The 18007-nt window shown below is 49.0% G+C and overlaps 1 protein-coding gene across 8 annotated transcripts in view; it reads right to left on the minus strand.

Annotated features, from left to right (window-relative positions):
* PAX5 (paired box 5) overlaps positions 1-18007 on the minus strand; it is a gene marked incomplete at both ends in the record, with an annotated part of 187412 nt that overhangs the window by 74926 nt on the left and 94479 nt on the right. For all 8 annotated transcript variants that reach the window (XM_080819890.1, XM_080819889.1, XM_080819887.1 and 5 more), the window contains one exon: positions 3053-3182. In XM_080819890.1, the coding sequence (XP_080676016.1) occupies positions 3053-3182 (130 nt within the window). The remainder of the gene's footprint in view (positions 1-3052; positions 3183-18007) is intronic.

Genomic DNA, 18007 nt, shown 5'->3' on the forward strand with positions numbered 1-18007 from the left:
ATTGGGTATAGAGATTAGTTAAATAAATAAATAAATTCTAAAAAAGCCCTAAAAATCGTTTTAGTTGCTGCTGATTTATCATAATGTTTTTTGGTTCTTTTTTTTCCTTAATCCCCTTTTATTTTTATTTTTTTTATTAACATATAATGTATTATTAGCCCCAGGGGTACAGGTCTGTGAATCGTCAGGCTTACACACTTCACAGCACTCACCATAGCACATACCCTCCCCAATGTCCATAACCCAGCCACCCTCTCCATACCCTCCATCATAATGTTTTTAAATAGGCTACGACTTTTGCTCATTTCTCTATTTCAGAGTTTTTTAGCTATCCTTGAGTGTTTATTCTTTCGGTATTTTTGTATCATTTTGACATGTTCCAAAAAAAAAAAATTCTGCTGCTAGTTTGATTGGGATTGCTTTGAATGAGTAGATTACTTAGGGGAAACTGACATCTTTATGATATTGAGTTTTCCTGCTCAGGAACAAGTTATATCTCTCCATTTATTCTTTTATGTCCTTAGTGGAGTTTAAAGCAAGGTTTATTCCTCAGCCTTTGGGGGTTTTTTGGTGCTATTGTTAAAGGACTCTTTTCTTCTATTAGTTTTCTAGCTAGCTATTGTTTGTTTACTCACGAGAAAGCTAATGATTGTATTTGTAATTAGAATACTTCCAATATTTCAAAATCAGGCATATGGTTATGCAAAATCAAGACATGGGTGAACTTTTAAAAAACAGATTGAATTTTTTAAACAAGATTTATTTATTCTTAGAGAGAGTGCTCCCCAGAGCAGGGGGAGGGAGGAGGGAGGAGCAGAGGGAGAGGGAGAGAGAATCTCCAGCAGCCTCCCTGCAACGTGTGGAGCATAGCGCAGGGCTCGATCTCGCAACCCTGAGAGCATGAGCCGAGCTGAAACCACAAGTCAGACGCTCCACTGACTGAGCTACCCAGTTGCCCCTGGATTTAAAACATTTGTAATAAGCGACTGCCTTCAGTTCAGGTCATGATCCGAGAGTCCCAGGATCAAGTCCCCCATCAGGCTCTCTGCTCAGTAGGGAGTCTGCTTCTCCCTCTGACCTCTTCCCTCTCATGCTCTCTCTCTGTCACACATAAATAAATAAAATCTTTTTTTTTTTAATTGTAATAAGGGGCACCTGGGTGGCTCAGTGGGTTAAGCCTCTGCGTTCGGCTCGGGACATGATCTCAGGGTCCCGGGATCGAGCTCCGCATCGGGCTCTCTGCTCAGCAGGGAGCCTGCTTCCCCCTCTCTCTGCCTGCCTCTCTGCCTACTTGTGATCTCTCTCTCTCCCTGTCAAATAAATAAATAAGTAAATAATCTTTTAAAAATTGTAATAAAATAAAACAGCTCAGAATTTCACATGATCACAAAGCGGTCCTAGGTATAGTCAGAGCCCATCATGTAATGCGATACTGATTTTTCCCAACAGCTTTCACCTGCCACCACATATCTTGCTCTCATAGCCCTCCATGCTCCTCCACAGAAACACCCCTTCAGCAGTGAACCCCCAGGAAAACACACCTCTGTGGACGGACAGGCAAAACAGCCCATTTTCTCTATTCTTCCCAGAAAAAGGCAGAAAATATTTCTTCCAAGGTAACCATCCACGACCTGAGTGCTTTTACGATTCTACAGCAGATAATTTAATGTGCTTTTAGGAAAGATGAGAGTGAAAAACAACACAAAGAGTAATAATGGTTTGGGGCTAGAATTATCTCTAAAATTAAAAAAAAATTTAAAGATCAAGCATAATTCTGACTCCGCTCTGGAGTACAAACAAGTCTTTGGTCAAAGGTTTACCTGAAAACCCAATCCACTCCCAGACCTCCTGCCTGGGCCCAACCACAGCCTTTCAGGAGGAGAGGGGCTCTCGCTGTCTTAGAGCCTATATGACATCCAGCCCTCTACCCCAAAGTTCTAACCCAAGCCCAGTTCCCAGCTTCCCTGACATAACCATAGCCCACCTGTACTTCTAAGAACCCCTGTCAGTTCCTTCTTACCATGTCCTGCTTAGCAGCCTACAGGGACTTTTTGCAACCCCCGGCTGGACCCCTTGGCTCTGGGCCAAGGGCCAGCCCCAAGGCTCCCACTATCTGTCTGTCTAGTATCTGAGACTGCTTCCTGCCTGCCCGCTTGGACAAATGTCCAGAATCTGTCCTCCCATATTATCTCACTGCTGTCGGAGTGGGAAAAGGTATCTGCCTAACCCAGCCCTTCAAGTCCAGGCCCCTCTGCGGCACCAAGCTCAAAAGTGGTGACCAGCCACCACGAGAAGCAACGCACATCGGTGCTTGCTGTGTGCTGAACAAGTCTAAGCACCTTTTACAAATTAATTAATGAATTAATCCTTGCAACAACACCATGGGTCAGGCGCTATCACCATCCCCATTTTAGGGATTTATTTTTTAAACACGGCCCAGAATTTTTACATGATCTACCCAAGATTACAGAGCTAGTCAACGGCAAGTTCAAATCCAGCAGCGTGCCTCCAGGGTCCAAACTCTTTACACTGAGAGCGAAAGAGGCTGGCCCTGGGCTTTCCAGAAAGGCAGCTACTTCGTATCCACCAATCACCTTCCAGCCTAATCCTCCTGCCCTTCTTGACTGGCCTCTGCCTGGAAATCTGAAATGCCAACGACAGTTTGCCAGAAGTGTGCTCTTTCTCAAGTCTCACCAGCCAGGGCTGCCCTTCTCACGAGAGGGACTGAACACCAGGCCCCACCCACTTTCCGAAATCACCGAGGCCCCTCTGTCACGGGCCTCACCTGCCATCCGTCTCAGCCCATAGTCCCTTTGGCATTTTTTCTCCTCTGGCTTTATCGGAGCAACAAAGAACCTACTCTCACCACAGTCACAACCCCTGGGCCCAGCAGTCTCCTGCCTGACCGATACCAGGACCTCATATCATTATTAAAACAAAAAATGTCCAGTCAAGTCCAAAAGCACCAAGCCACTCATTGCACGCAGGCAATCTCAGTCTCTCTGTGTCAATCTCTCTCTCTTTCTCTCTCTTCCACCTTAGGTACCCTCACCTGTCACAATGGGGTAGGACTGTGGCCCGGGCACGCTGCTCCCGATGTCGGCAGGGGTGGGACTGGTCAGGTTGGCCTTCATGTCGTCCAGCCCTCCAGCCAGCGAGGCCATCGCTGAATACTCAGTGGTCTGAAAGAGGAAACAAAACAGAGAGAGCTCAGTATCCAGACTCCAAAACACCTCAGCCAAATGCCAGCACCAACCACATTCTGGGGTTCAGCCACCTCACTGGGCTAGCCCATGCCGGTGCCAAGGCCCACTGAGGGCTCACAACCCCCTTTCCCCACCCCCAGTGTTGAGAAAGCAGGCTCGGCTCAATAGAACAAGACAGGTGTCCAAACTCGGCAGTTGTCCCCGGGGGAGGAGGTGGGCGGTCTTCCGTGCAGCCGCACTAGAATCCCAGCCTAGCTTCCTGTCCCTGCAGGTTCCACCTGCCCCGCCCTGGCGGCCACAGACGGCCACTCCCACGCAGGGAGGGAGATATCAGCAACCAAGAACAAGGCAGAGATAAGAGTCGTGTTGCCAAGAGGATGGAGAGAAAAGTGTCCGACTTCAATGCTCTTAAACCACAGACGCAGAATCCCAGAAACAAGGTTAAGAGGAGTCTGAGACATCATCATGCCACGCCTTCAATTCATAGATGAGCACACTGAGGCCCAAGGCAAAGAGGGTTCTGTCCGCAGCCAACAGGGCAGAATCCCAGTGCAGGGAGTAGTCCCCCAAAATCTTTCACTCAAAATCCAATACAATATGACCAAACGAACCACAGTTTGGCAAGCACCTGTTTGCTGAGAACTGCGGGGCGCACAGCTTGGACTGAGCATGTTCCCGCCAACTGTGGGCGCCTGGCCCACAATCATGCTCCTTTCTTTAAGCCATTTCATGAAATCAGAGCTTGGCATTTCCTTGGCATCCATGCCACCATCACAGCAGTCTCCAAAAGATGCCAACCTCGGTCTTCACATTCAGGGACAGACAAAATGAGAAGCATGAGTGCCAGGTCTCTTCCTCCCACCTAACCCCCAGGCCAATTTTCAGGTAAAGAAAATATTTGCAGGGGCGCCTGGGTGGCTCAGTGGGTCAAAGCCCCTGTCTTTGGCTCAGGTCATGATCCCAGGGTCCTGGGATTGAGCCCTATATCGGGCTCTCTGCTCAGCCGGGAGCCTGCTTCCCTCTCTCTGTCTCTGCCTGCCTCTCTGCCTACTTGTGATCTCTGTCATCAAATAAATAAATAAAATCTTAAAAAAAATTTGCAAACACCTAAGCCAAAGACTTGGGTGTGCATATCAAATTCTGATATAAGCAGTTCCCTCCAGGACCCTGGTCTCGCCTACGGAAAGCACATCCCTGTCTGTCCAGGCTTATGTCCTTGGCAGACAGAGACAGAGAAGCAAGCAGTCTTCTGAGAGGATACTCGGGCACCTTGGGTAGGAGGCTGAGGACTGAGCCATAGGGTACAGAACTGGGGGAGCCCCTGGGCCAATGTCAGGCAGACGGGACTCAGACACAGGTACATTCCTACTGTTTCTCTTGGAATATGAATTAGAAAGAATTCTTGGGCAGCTCAAACTGGGGTGGTTGGCAGCTGTGAGTCAGTGAGGTACTGCAGGCCCAGGCACCCTGCCGTGAGCCTCCCTGAGGACATCTTTGTTTGGAGCCCCTGGGCTCTCCATCGTCTCCAGCAGAGGCTGATTCTGAAACACACAGAGAAGAGCACAGGCTTCTGAGGAGGAAGGACGAGATGGGGACACGCCTCCCTGCCATCAGGAATCACTGTAGAGCTGTAGTAATTAAGACAGCGTGGGACTGGCACAGGGGCAGATAAATAGATCCGTGAAACAGAAGCGAGTCCAGGAGCTGATCTGTGCATATATGGAAACTTGATATATGAGAGAGGGGATGTACAAATCAGCAGGGAAGGATGGCCTCTGATCAACAGTGCAAGGGGGAACCGGTTATCCATCCAGAAACAGGGGGGAAAAAAGAAATTAGATCTTTACTTCACACCAGACACAAAAATCAATTCCAGGTGGATTGGAGACCTAAACGGGAAAGGCAAAGGCATCTAACGTGGTTGGCTCTAGGTCCAGCCAAAAATCCTTGGGAACAAGCCTGCCCTTCAAAAGGAAACTAGTGGTCCTGGGATAATCATACAGGTTTCTTGGTCACTGTGAGGAGAGCAGTGGGTCCCAGTTATCCCTCTGCCCTGATCTGATGCCTCCTCCTCCAGGAAGTCCTTCCTGACTACCACTCCTTAGGAGGCAGGAGACCTGCCTGTGCTCTGCTGGCCCCACCAAGTGGTCATGCCAGGGCAATAAGAACCATAATCTTCACACCCATGTCAAAAGCTCACAATTATTGATCCCTTGCTCTGCGTCAGGAGCTTTACCTGAATGTTCCATTTAATCCTCACAGTAACTCCATGAAATAGGTTCTATGTTATTCCCATTTTACAGACGATGAACTGAAACCTATGATAGAAGCGAAGTAGCTTGCCCTAAAGTCATACAACTTCTAGGTGCCATAGCCAGGATTCCAACTGAATCCACCTGACTCCCAAGTCTTGAAAATGACTCTAATGATTTTCATACTGTGAGTCCTGACCTGTAAACACATGTGAAATCAATTTGCTAGTGCCAATATTATAAAAAAAATGAAATTAGAACAGACTAGAACAGAAAATATCTAAGGTTCTCACACACAGCAAGAGTAAGTCCTGTTTTAGAAATCTGTTTCATGTATAAGTGGATACAGGTCTACTAAGTAGAGGTGAGAATATGTTTCTTGCTTCAGGTCAGGACCAAGAAAGTTTTCATTTCATGTAGCGAGGAGCTGTTGGGCAAAGATCACTGTCTAGACTTCATCCGCCACCGAGTGGGACCTGGTCATGGCATTAGCCTCCTAATTTGCTAAAAAAGGAACTTGGAAGTCAAGCTCACCGGAACAGCTCCTTCAGTGCATTGCCATGAGCAAAAAAGGAGGTCAAAACAATTCTGTAAGGGCCTCTTTCAAGATGGTGTCTTCTGGAGCTCCTGGGACTCTGGGGTAGAGGACAGGGCTCCTTCCTCTCTGTGTTCCCGGGTACCCTTGTGGAAGCCTGAGCATAATGAATGTTCAGTGTTTATTGAGCCTTTCTTGTGCACAAGATGGCATGTGAAGACCAGACATGTTCTCTGATTCTCAGCCACAAACCCCAAGGGAAAAGACACATGGCCCAGAAGCTTTATCCAAGAGGAGCTGGAGCACAGAACCATTTGTTGAATGTGGAGTGAGAAGTGGTCAGGACAGGGTTCTTGGGCAGGTGGTACTGAACCTGGGTCTGGGTGATCCCCAACCCCCAAGGCTGGTAAGTGCTGTAGGAAGGCTCAGAGGTAAGAGGACAGGAGGGATCTGGAAACAGGGCACATGCCAATCGTTGAAGGAAGTGAAAGTAGAAAAAGGCAAATATGGAAAGGTAGTCGAGCTGGGATTCGACTGTGAAAGGCTTGCACAGGGAACATATGGATGAAAACATGAATGAGTGACCCTTAGGCGGGCCAGGCAGCAATCTCAACCAAGAGCCAGCATCCCTGCATCCCTCCCTACCCCACTACCAGACCTACTCCCTTCCTGAACTCCAGGCTGGGCAGCTGGGTCTGCAAGGGAAAGCTTTCATCTCCCTCAAGAAAGCAGAACCAATCTGGGTTTAAGAAAATTGCTAGGGTAGCCAACTGGGATATTCTGCCTCTTAATTTCTTTGATGTCCAGTTGGAAGTGTCTTCTAGGTATCTGATTTTGTTTTAGTCAATAAATTCATTGTCAAAGTTTGTCCAGTCACCTTGATAGTTGGGTTTGGATCACCTTTCCAAGATAAAAATCTGTAACTTGTGTTACACATGTGGTAGGAGGTCCAAAAATCCAGTCTCCCAACCACGACTGGCTGCTAGAAGGTAGAGTGAACTTCCCTAAAGAGTGGGGGTCCTGGGGACAGGGCACTTGGAAACCGGTCCTCAGCTGTCCTTGGCTATCTGTACCTCCCACCACCACCACGTGGTGGTTTGGCCCAAGTCTAGACCCTTCTTTTGCAGGATTCCACAGCTGTTATTCTGCTCCTGCATGAGCCAGGGGATGCCATCATTCAGTTTTGGTGTGTAATTATTCCCTAAGTCCTCATCACTGCCTGTCCCTTGGGGCTGCTGATGATTCTCTCCAATCTCCTGGGCTCCCTTCCTCCCATGGCTGCTCCTCAGCCACTCCCAGCAGTCCTACCCTGGAGGACTCATCTCACTCGTCACGTAGAGAACTCCTACACTGTCCACAAGACCCAGCTCCAAAGTCACCTCCTTGGTGAAGCCATTCCTGAGTCCCCCACTTCTACAAAGAAATCATGAATCTGTCTATGCTTCCCTACTTCCCCAGACCTCCATTACCATACTTCTACCATGTTTAATGGCCATTTGTCTCTCCCTCTCTAGGTTGCCTTGAGAGCACGGAATAGGGAACATTCCTACAGCCCCTTAAGCACATTAGCCACAACACTTAAAAATTAACTGAGAAGTGTTTGAACAAGAACCCTAAGTGATACGCTAACTTTCCCCTGCCCCACCCCCAACTCTCCCCTCATCAAGTCAGGCGACCAGAAAACAATGTCCTTGGCCACCATGAGTTAAAACCTCTGGGGAAGAGCTTTCACTCTTCTGTGAGAAAATATCAGGTATTCAACATTTGTTACAGGAAATAAAAGAGCCATACAAAGAACTTTTTTTTTTTAAACCTCTGAAGATTCTGCCCATTAGAATATTCAAAGTCCTTGCCAGTCTCTCCCCAGTTCAGCACCCCTGATGTGTTTTTCTCCTACTGAGTAGTTAACCTGCCTGTGGTTGAGCAGGAGGAACCCTGGAAACCACGGCTTGCCCGTTTTTGCTTTGGCTGCCAAGAAGCTCAGTCAAATTCAGTGTTCAACCACCACAACCACAACATTGCTGGCACCTGGCGCTAGGACCTTCCCTCTTTTGCCACGTCATTTCTGAACTTTTTCTCAGCCTTCACTTACTAACTTAGGTACATATAATTGTTTACTTTGCAGGACATCTCAGGTCCTTTGTGAAACTGGAAACTGGACAAGGTAGAAAGAATGACAGATAAAGGAAGATGGAAAGGAAGGTCAGGAGACAGAAAGAGAAGAGAGAAGGCATTATCGGTGCCTCTGGTAACCGCGACAACATACTTCCACTTCTCACAGTTATTTGGGGGACAAAGGGCTGAACTGATGGAACACAGTGGTCATGCGTGCGTGAGCATGTTGGTGCTCCCACACGCTCGGGAACAGGGCCCCCTCTCCTCCCACCACTGACAATCACAGGCAATAGCTGTGTTCCACACTTCTAACTTCTCTGAGCCCTCCGGGTTCTTTCTTAGGATATTATTTGGGGCTTCTGCTCCCTTCCCATCAGGACCGCCCTGGTGCCGTCCTTGACCATGACCCAGAAAGAGAAATGAACTGAGGACAGCAATTCACAGACTGTCCACTCCAGGGCAACCAACGAGGATAAATTCTGCCTACTGCCCCAGAGTCTCTTGAGGCCTCAAGGTCAAAGCCAGCAGGTATGGACACCCTCCTCACAGATACCATGCTCCAGATGATGGAAAGTCTTGAACTCTCCAGTGTCTGAGCTAGACAGATTCTCAGGGTCATCTTCTTCCCCAACATGGAAAAAACTGAGGTACAGGCAGGGGAATGGACTTCCTCAGCTAATTTTTATCTGATTCATATCTAGCCTTTGCCCCTGTGGTAGAAAAAACTGTGAGCCAGGAGCGATAGCACCGGGTTCTCAGCCCAGCTCCACCTCTCTCTCTCCTGTGTGACCTCAGGCAAACCAGGCCAGCTCTTGGGGCCTCATTTTCCTTGTTAATAAAATGAGATTTAAGTCAAACTCCTTGCTGCCTGCCTGCCAGGATGGGTATGCAGGTCCTTCAGATAAGGGCAGGGATGGTACTCTGGAAGCTAAGCCACACAAGGGGAAAGAAATCCTAGGAGGGACTCCAGGAGCCATGTGCCCCGGGAAAATGGGTGCTGGGTGTCATTTGGGTCCCTAGGAAATTACCTGGAAAAGGACTGCCTGGGGCTGCACCAAGTATTGTCTCATCAGCACGGGGCACCACTGCCATAGCATGGAGGAGAAAAGAAACACAGACACGTGAGAAGGAGGGCAGCACGAAGGAGGGCAGGGCATGGGGACAAGGCTGCAGGGCTGGCTACCTCAGACGGCTACGTCAGCCCAAGAGGCTTCCCCGTCACCTGCGGGGCTCCTCCAGGCTTGCTGCCCAGCCTCAGGAGGTCCTTGGAAGCTGGGCCAGTGCCAGGCCAACCACACCCGTTCTGAGGGACCAGACACCTGCCCACAGACACACCTACCCAGCGGGGGACACGAGCTGGAGTGGGGGATCTGTGTCCCCAGGGCCTGGTCTGATGACCTGAGACTGAGGAGGCAGACGGGTCTGGATGCCCCGGGCAGCTGGGTTGGAGCTGGGGCCGGAGGACAGTGGTCTCCCTTCCTGGCCTTTTCTTCCCCAGCTGTCTGAGGACTTGCATGTGATCTCCAAGTCCACTGCCACTGCTGATGGCCCTTTGCCCCTCTAGCTGGTCACCTGACAAAGTAGGGATTCCCTCTTCAACAGATGAGCTCCAAGACAAGAAAAGAGAGACAGAGGGGATCCTATAGGTTAGAGGAGACTTGAGTCGTATCAATGGGTCACAGTGTGGGCCCTGACTCCCACAAATAGACTGTAAAAAATGTGACTATAAAAAATATTATGACATTATGAAATTGTTATAAATGCACACACAGACTGTATATTTGAGATCTCTGAGGACATTACAGATTTGCTAACTTTTTAGATGTGATAATGATACCGTGGTTATGCTTGTTAAGGTCTTATCTTTTAAAGAGTCATTCTAAAACATTTACAGATAAAGTGATAGGATGTCTGGAGTCAGCCTCAAAACGAAGGTAACAAAGTTCAGTTGCTAACAAATTGTGGTCTAACTATGTGACGGGATACTACTCCACAGTACAAAGGAACAAGGCACTGACGCACGCTATAGTGCAGGTGAGCCTAAAAGCATGCTAAGTCAAAGACACTGGGTCTGGGGCACCCGGGTGGCTCAGTCAGTTAAGCATCTGCCTTCGACTTAGGTCATGATCGCAGGATCCTGGGATCGAGTCCCTCATCGGGCTCCCAGCTCAATGGGGAGCCTGCTTCTCCCTCTCCTTCTGACCCTCCCTCCTGCTTGTGTCCTCTCTTTCCCTCAAATGAATAAATTTTTTAAATCTTAGAAAAAAAAAAAAGAAAGAAAGATGCCAGATATCAGTGGGGTGTCCCAAACTGGCAAATCTGTCACACAGAAGGCAGACCAGGAGAGGCTGGAGCGGGAGCGGGAAAGGGCTTCATCTATAAACGCACATGAGGGGTCTTCTTGGAGGGAAGGAACTGTTCTAAAACTGGACTGTTGGGGTTGGTGGCACAGTTCCATAAATGACTAAAAATCACTGACCTGTATACTTCAGATGAGTGAATTTTATGATATAAAAATTAAAATTCAATAAAGCTGTGGGAAACTAAAGCAGAGTGTGGGGGCAGCAGGGGCACCTATGAAACAGGACGAGCCAGGAGTCAAGAATCATTGAATCCAGGGGCAGGGTGCTTACAGGGTAATTAGACTATTTTGTCTACTTTTGAACTCTTCCATAATTAAAGTCAAAACTCCCAAACAGTCCATATTTGAGCCACGACCCCACTTGTCACACCCATCAACTGTCCAAAAAACACCCGCAGAATAATGAGCGCACCCCAGAGGAAGCAGGGAGCCAGGAATTTGTGGTCCTGAAGTCTGGTACCTCTCCATCTTCAGGGATGTGTCAAGGTTCCAAACACACGAAGCATAAGGCCTCCCGTCTGCCTGGCCCTTTCTAGTTGGCAAAGTCCTTGCAATGACGGAGCTCAAAGAGGGGAGCCCCGGTGTGCCCAGTGCAAGCTCAGTCCTGGCCCATTACCCCCAAAGTGGAATTAGGATTTGGCAAGACTTCACTATCAGCCCGGGGGGGAAGCTCACACATTTAAGGTGGGATGTCCTCCTCTGTAAAATGCTGTGGCCCCAGGCTGAGCACCACTCCCCCAGCTAGGGAGAGAGCCCTGGAGCTGCAGGCAAGGAGCAGGAAGGTTCCACACTTTTATAACCTGGGTAACCCGAGAACTGGACCTGCAGAGCACACGTTAAGGAAAGTTCTGTCTCGGGGCACCTGGCCGGCTCAGCCTTTGTGTGTGCAACTCTTGACCTCTGGGTTGTGGGTTCGAGTCCCATGTTGTGTGCAGAGATTACTTAAAAATAAAATCTTTAGGGGCCCCGGGGTGGTTCAGTCAGTTATGTGTCTGACTCTTGATTTCGGCTCCAGTCATGATCTCAGGGCTGTGAGATCAAGTCCCACATTGGGCTCTGCACTGGGTGTGGAGCCTGCTTAAAGTTCTCTCTCTCCCTTTTCTGTTGACCCTTCCCCCCACAAACAAACAAACAAGTAAATAAATAAGTAAATAAAATATTTTTTTTTAAAAAGGGAGGGGGGAATAGTTCTGTCTTGACTACCACGGATCAAACCAATTTGCAGGGAGCCTGGAGATCGGACACTGCCTTGGACTGCCATTCACCCTGGGGCAGGGGTCAAATGAGGGAGATGGACCAGAGCCGGCAGGGGCTTTCTGGCTATAAGGCCTCACCTCAGGGGGAGGGGTTCTGTGCTCTGCACAGGTATGGTCCTTGCCAGGTTTCTTGCTGATGTGGCTGAGGTCAGGCTTAGGTCACACTCTGTGGGATTCTACCCTGAATCCAGATGCCTGGCTGCAACTCCTCAGGAGAGGAGTATGGCTAAGGAAGCCCGCCAGCCCTGCGGCCAGGAAGACAGGGTTCAAACCAGACAGGCCAAGTTCACCTTGTGTGGAGCCAGGCCAGACACCTCATGGTCCCGGCTGCTTCTCTCATGTGTAACATGGGGATACATGACCTTCCTCCCAAGGTCATGAGAAGGCACAAAGTAGATGATAAGAATGTCAAGTCCCACAGGGAAGTCCTTTATATTCTCATATTTTGGGTTCTCAGGGCAAGACGTGTAAACAAACACTTGAAAAATGCTGCAGAAGGCAACAGGAGAGATCCTATGATGGGGGGACTGTTCTCGGTCTAGAGTCTATCACCGCCAATACCTCGATGTGATATTGTACTACAGCTTTGCAACATATCATCACTGGGAGAAACCGGAAAAGGATATATAGAATCCTTTTGTATTATTTCTTACAACTGCATGTAAATCTGCAATGATCTCAAACCCAAAGTTTAATTTAAAAAAGAGTAAGAAACAAAAAACAAGGTTTTAGCGTTCCATCCCCACTGAACCTAATAAAGATGAATTAAACTTCTAAAAAATGTTTGCTGGGATGCCTGGGCGGCTCAGTGGGTTAAGCATCTGGCTCTCGATTTCCACTCAGGTCGCAGTCTCAGGGTCCTGGGAGCAAGCCCTGCGTGAGTCTGCTTGTCTCCCTTTCCCTCTGCCCTTCCTCTTACTCCCCCACTCTTTCTCTCTTTCTCAAATAAATAAGTAATTTTTTAAAGTGAAATCAATAAAATAAATGGTTGCCGGGGTCACCCGGGTGGCTCAATCGACAAGCGTTTGACTCTGGAGTGACTCTTGATTTTGGCTCAGGTCATGGTCTCAGGATTGTGGGATTGAGCCCTGTGTTGGCTTCAAGCTGGGCATGGAGGCTGCTTGGGATTCTCTCTCCCTCTGCTGCTCCCCCCCTCACTGCCTGTGTGTGTGTTCTCTCTCTTAAAAAAATAAATAAATAAATTGGCTGTAAGGGGCTGCTGTAAATGATGCTTGCAAAAGTACTCCATAATCTACAGTGGTACTGTAGGTATTGACTGGGAGGAAAGAGCTGCACGGATTCTGAATGACCTCCCCTTTCCAGGAAGCCTTCCCCGATTTCCCCTCTTGCGTGTTCCCAGAACAACTAAGTGGTCATACCTCCGTCACTACACTTGGCACTTTGCATCATACACCTAATTGTTTAGGGTCCTCATCCCCCTGCTGGAGTGTGAACTTCATGAGGATGGAGCTGTGTCTCCCTCCTCTTTGTGACAGCAGCTCCTGGCCCAGTGCCCAGCTCTGAACAGATGTGACATAAATGCCTGTGGAACCAAATGAGCTGGGACAGGTACCACGGCCTGGCTCTGCCAACAGCACCCGAGGTCCTTTCTAGGGTCACTGAGAGGATAAGTGATCTCAGGGTGCTTATATTTATCAGAAAGCACTAGAGGCACGGATGAGACATGCTCTCTGTTCATTTGGTTCTCCAGATCTGTGCTCATGCTTGGGCCACAGTGGATCACAGTGGAATCAAATCAAGAGATTTGCGAAGTTTACCTGACTCATCGCCCCCTACTCTGTGGCAGCCCGCCAGGCACCCCTCCAGGACACCCCCAGACACACACCCAGGTGGTGTGCAATAGTAGGGGAAGCCCCGTGGAGGAGACTGAAATTAGAGATTGTAGTTTCTGTCCAAGAGAAATTTTTTCAGCAATGACTAACAAGAAGGTCCCCTGACCACTTAAGAGAATTTTACTGAGCTCCAAATCTCAGAGCCCAGTGGAGCTCAGGAGTGATGATGAAGGCTGGTCTTTTATCTGATGTTTGAACCCTACCAGTGACAGAGAACTCACTACTTCCTGAGCCAACCACTGCCTGGCCACCCAACTTGGCTATGAGAAAGTGCTAGATCCGTCCCTTTAGGCCTCCCTACATTGGTCTTGGGTGTGCTCTCAGAGGCTCCACTTCCTACGAATGCCATGGGAGGCAGTACTGTTCCCTCCCGGAGCCAATGCAGGGCCCCTTATGTCCTCCACTCTTCATTCTGGACATGTTCTCTCTGACTGGGGCATAAAAAGCTTGCTTCTGCTTTTCTGATGACCTCATCACCTGGATGACTCATGCTGTTCTCAATCAATGCAGAGCTCACGACAAGATCATTAGACATGGAAAGTGATTGCGTATGTAATTTTGTTTAAGTGTTCATTTTCTCCCACCCCTACCCAAGCGCTTACAAACTCTTACTGGGTTCACGTTGCTTCCTGGTAATGTTGACCTGAACTATACAGGCCCCAGTCCAAATTCCAACCTACTTTTCCAGCTTCCACTCCTATCTATCCTACTTTCCAAACATCGTCCTCTACTCCGACCACACCACGCACAACAATCCCTGAAAACCCACATCAGTACCTTGGCTCACACTGTCTTCCCATCCCCACCCAGTCGAAATCCTTGTTGTCTATGATCCAGACCAAAGGGCATCTGCTCCTGAATCTTCCTTAAGTTTGTGGTTGAAATAGATCATTTCCTTCTCTTAATCTCCCTGCACTTCCTTTAGGACGTTTGTTTCATGCTACTTTACTCTAGTAATCTGGGACCATGTCTGCTCCCCCTTTTCAATGGGAAGACGCCTACAGGTAGCATCTCTGCCTCGGTTGAAGCTGGATCCCACTGGATCCTACTGGATCCCAGCAGGCCTGGGAAGACCTATCCTGAGTGAAACTGAGCAAGGGAGGGAGAGAAGGGGCAAAGGAACCCAGGGCTCACCCTGAACCTTAGGAGTTCTGTTAGAAGAGGGGGAAGAGAAGGTCCTGGGCACAGAGCATTCTGGCTCTTATCTTCCAAATGCAAGAAAAGAAGTGCCAAGGCTTGGAGCACTAAGCTCCGCTTCTGGAGGATGAGAGCGAGGACCAAGGGGTCAAGGCCTCCTAAGTGATATGAAGGTGCAGTGTGCGTGTGGTGGTGTGTGTAATGCGAGGGGGCAGGGAGATCACACAGGGGAGGAGGAGGAAGAAGACACCCTGTTCTGGAGCCCCAGGGCCTGCTTGGGTTCTGCCGGTCTGTGTGATGAGTGGCTCCAGATCCTGACGTGAAGAAGAGGGGAGAGAGTCCCCCCAAAACAAAGCCCTATCTCCAGGCAGCCAAACCCTGTGGGCGTCTCCCAGGTGGTCCGTGGTGGGGTCTAGCTGTCTCATCCTGCTATGGGACTAGAAAGGGGGCAGGGCAGGGAGGTCCATTATCTCCAAAGGAATGCAGCCCTACTGGCTAGCAAAGGCCCTGAAGAGGGGCATGCAAAGGGAACCCTTCTCCCTGCCATCCTAAAGTAGCTGGTGTCCTCAGGTGGAGGGGTTGCTGGAGATGTTCATGTTTGACCTTCTTTCAGGATGGACTTCCCAGCTGCAGAAGGACAGAGGTTATCCTGGGGCCGTAAAGGAAGGAGACTTCCCTCCGCAAAATCCATGGAGTTGGGGCAGGGAAGCGAATGCCCTGCCCCCCACACCTGCCTCTGCCTGGCCGCCCCTGCCGTGGTGAGGCCCACGTGTGTGCACACATACACACACTGCTTGGGCCACAGGCCACCTCTCTGCCCTGTCTGCTCCCTCTGAGCCAGAACCTTCAAAAGAGTGATATTCTGCAAAGGCCAACACAAACGGCCTTGAGGGAGAGTGCCCTCTTTGTCCCCGAGGTTTGCTAGGACCAAACAGAAGCCAGGCAAGAGAAGTACCAGGAAAAAGAACAAAAACAAAACAACAACAACAACAACAACAAAAAGCTGAGAAGACCAGGACTCCTTGGTTTGCAAGTCTGAGGCCTCTACAGGCTGTCACCTAAACCCTCACACACTTTTTTTTTTTTTTTTTTTAAAGATTTTATTTATTTGACAGAGTGAGATCACAAGTAGGCAGAGAGGCAAGCAGAGAGAGAGGAGGGAAGCAGGCTCCCCGCTGAGCAGAGAGGCCGATGTGGGGCTCGATCCGAGGACTCCGAGATCATGACCTGAGCCAAAGGCAGAGGCTCAACCCACTGAGCCACCCAGGCGCCCCAACCCTCACACACTTTTAATAACCCTCAGAATAACATGAACTCCCTAGTTGCTGCTTACATACAGGTACGATTCTAGGTGTTAAAACACGGTCATTTACCGCATCCTTGAAATAACCCTAGGGGTATTACCATTGTCCCCACTTGGCAGATGATGAAAGTGAGGCACAAGGAGCCCAGTGAACGTGTCCCCATCATCCCCAGTGGTGAGACCCCAAGTCCAAGATCTTATAGCACTACCCACCATCTCTCTGCCACTGTCATCAACCCCATCCCAGGGCAGATGAGAAAACCAAAGGTAGGGAAGGCGGCTGAGCCGTGGAGGGGGTGTCAGACTCAGTCCTCTCTGATGTGTGCTCTTCACTGGGATTCCAAGTGTCTCATACGGAGGTGTCAGGGCCCAGGGAAAGAGATGCCAACTCTCAGGCCAGGTGAGGTCCCATATACTTCACAGGCCCCTTCAGACACCTGCTTGCTCCTGACCCTGCACCTGTCACAGGGCCATTCCCCCTCCCTGAGGGCCCTTTCTCTCCTCCCACCCTTGTCTACCCACCCCTGCAAGGCCTGGGTCAAGAATGACCTCCTGCAGGACATATTTCCAGATGGAATCGGCCATAGATGCCATTAACTTTATTCTCTCTTCTCCCCACTCAGACTCAGAGGACAGCCATGCTCAGACGGATGCCAGAACTAGCAACTGATCTTAACATTAGTGAGAACCAACAGAAACAACCAGGACCGCGTGACATTGTTAGTCCTGTCAAGGAAAAATCAGGCCTCGGACCGCTTGGTTCAAGCACTGTGTTCCTTATCGAAGGTAACCTTCTGGCTTTTAGAGACATCAGAAACGGAAGGAAGTTGACCCCAGGCTTTGGTTTTAGCTATTATGTCTAAGCCCAAATTTAGCTAATGTAGGCAGTAGCAAAAAAACTAGCACAATGACAACAGTGTTTCTGTGTATTTGCGTTTTTATCAGGGTTAACTTGACTTCAGAGCCTTTGCTCTTAATTATTGATAATACCTTCATGTTCTGCAGTGATTTGCTAATTTCACGAGTCTCACATTTTGTACCTGGAAACAAAGCATAATAATCATTTTGTGTGTTTTAATACCTACAATTTACTTAGCAGGCAAGCCCTTGGCCTTGAGTCCAGACGTGTAAACAAACACACTTCGGAGAGCCTGGTTTGAGTCTCATTTCTAACAATTCCTTTTGTCTCTCACACACACATATACATTAAATTCAGCCTTCTAGTTTTATTTCCTTCACCTCTCTCCCACAAATCAAACCTCAAATAATATAAAACTGCTGGCTGGAAACAGGCTTCACACAAAAAAACAAACGCTTTCAAGCCCCATCTCCCGGTCCAACCATCTCCACCCTCTCTGTCTCCTCCAACAAAACAGCCCCTCTCTCTGCCCAGCCGCCCTGGAAACGCCTGAAATACCTCATTTTCATTTCTGGGAGAGGAAGAGGTCTGATCCCCAAATAAAACTTCAGCGATAGTAAGAAACGGGGAAAACCCAGGCAGACTTCTCCTTACCACCCGTGTCAAGCTCACAAAGAGAAAAAATCGTACCATCCGACATGGTTGGGAGAGTTTAATCCAAAGCAGTGCTAATTAATATCCCGGCTTTCCAGAAGCCAGTGCCACATACAGCTGCGAGGGCAACAAGGCTGTTCTCCCTTCAATTTTATGGGAAGAACATTTTCATTACAAAGCCTCCTCCCAGGCCCTCCTCTCTCAGCCAGATTAGCCTCGAGAAGGAGGCGCGTGATCCATGTATCAGAACTCCTCTCCCCATTAATTTTGTTATTTATATCCCATTTTAAAAGTTTATTGGTGCCACTCCCGGTGCACCTGGCCAGAGCCCTTCTGACAGACAGTGGTACCTTCATGTGTCTTCTGCTCAGGAGCCAGGGCTGCACTGGTCACCAGAATGTGCCAACTTTTTGCAATTTGCCAGGGAGAGTCTGAGTCCGGTGGCATTTCCTGTCTCCCCACCGCAACACACACA

This window comes from Martes martes (genome assembly GCF_963455335.1).
Source record: "Martes martes genome assembly, chromosome: 12".
Classification (NCBI taxonomy): domain Eukaryota; kingdom Metazoa; phylum Chordata; class Mammalia; order Carnivora; family Mustelidae; genus Martes; species Martes martes.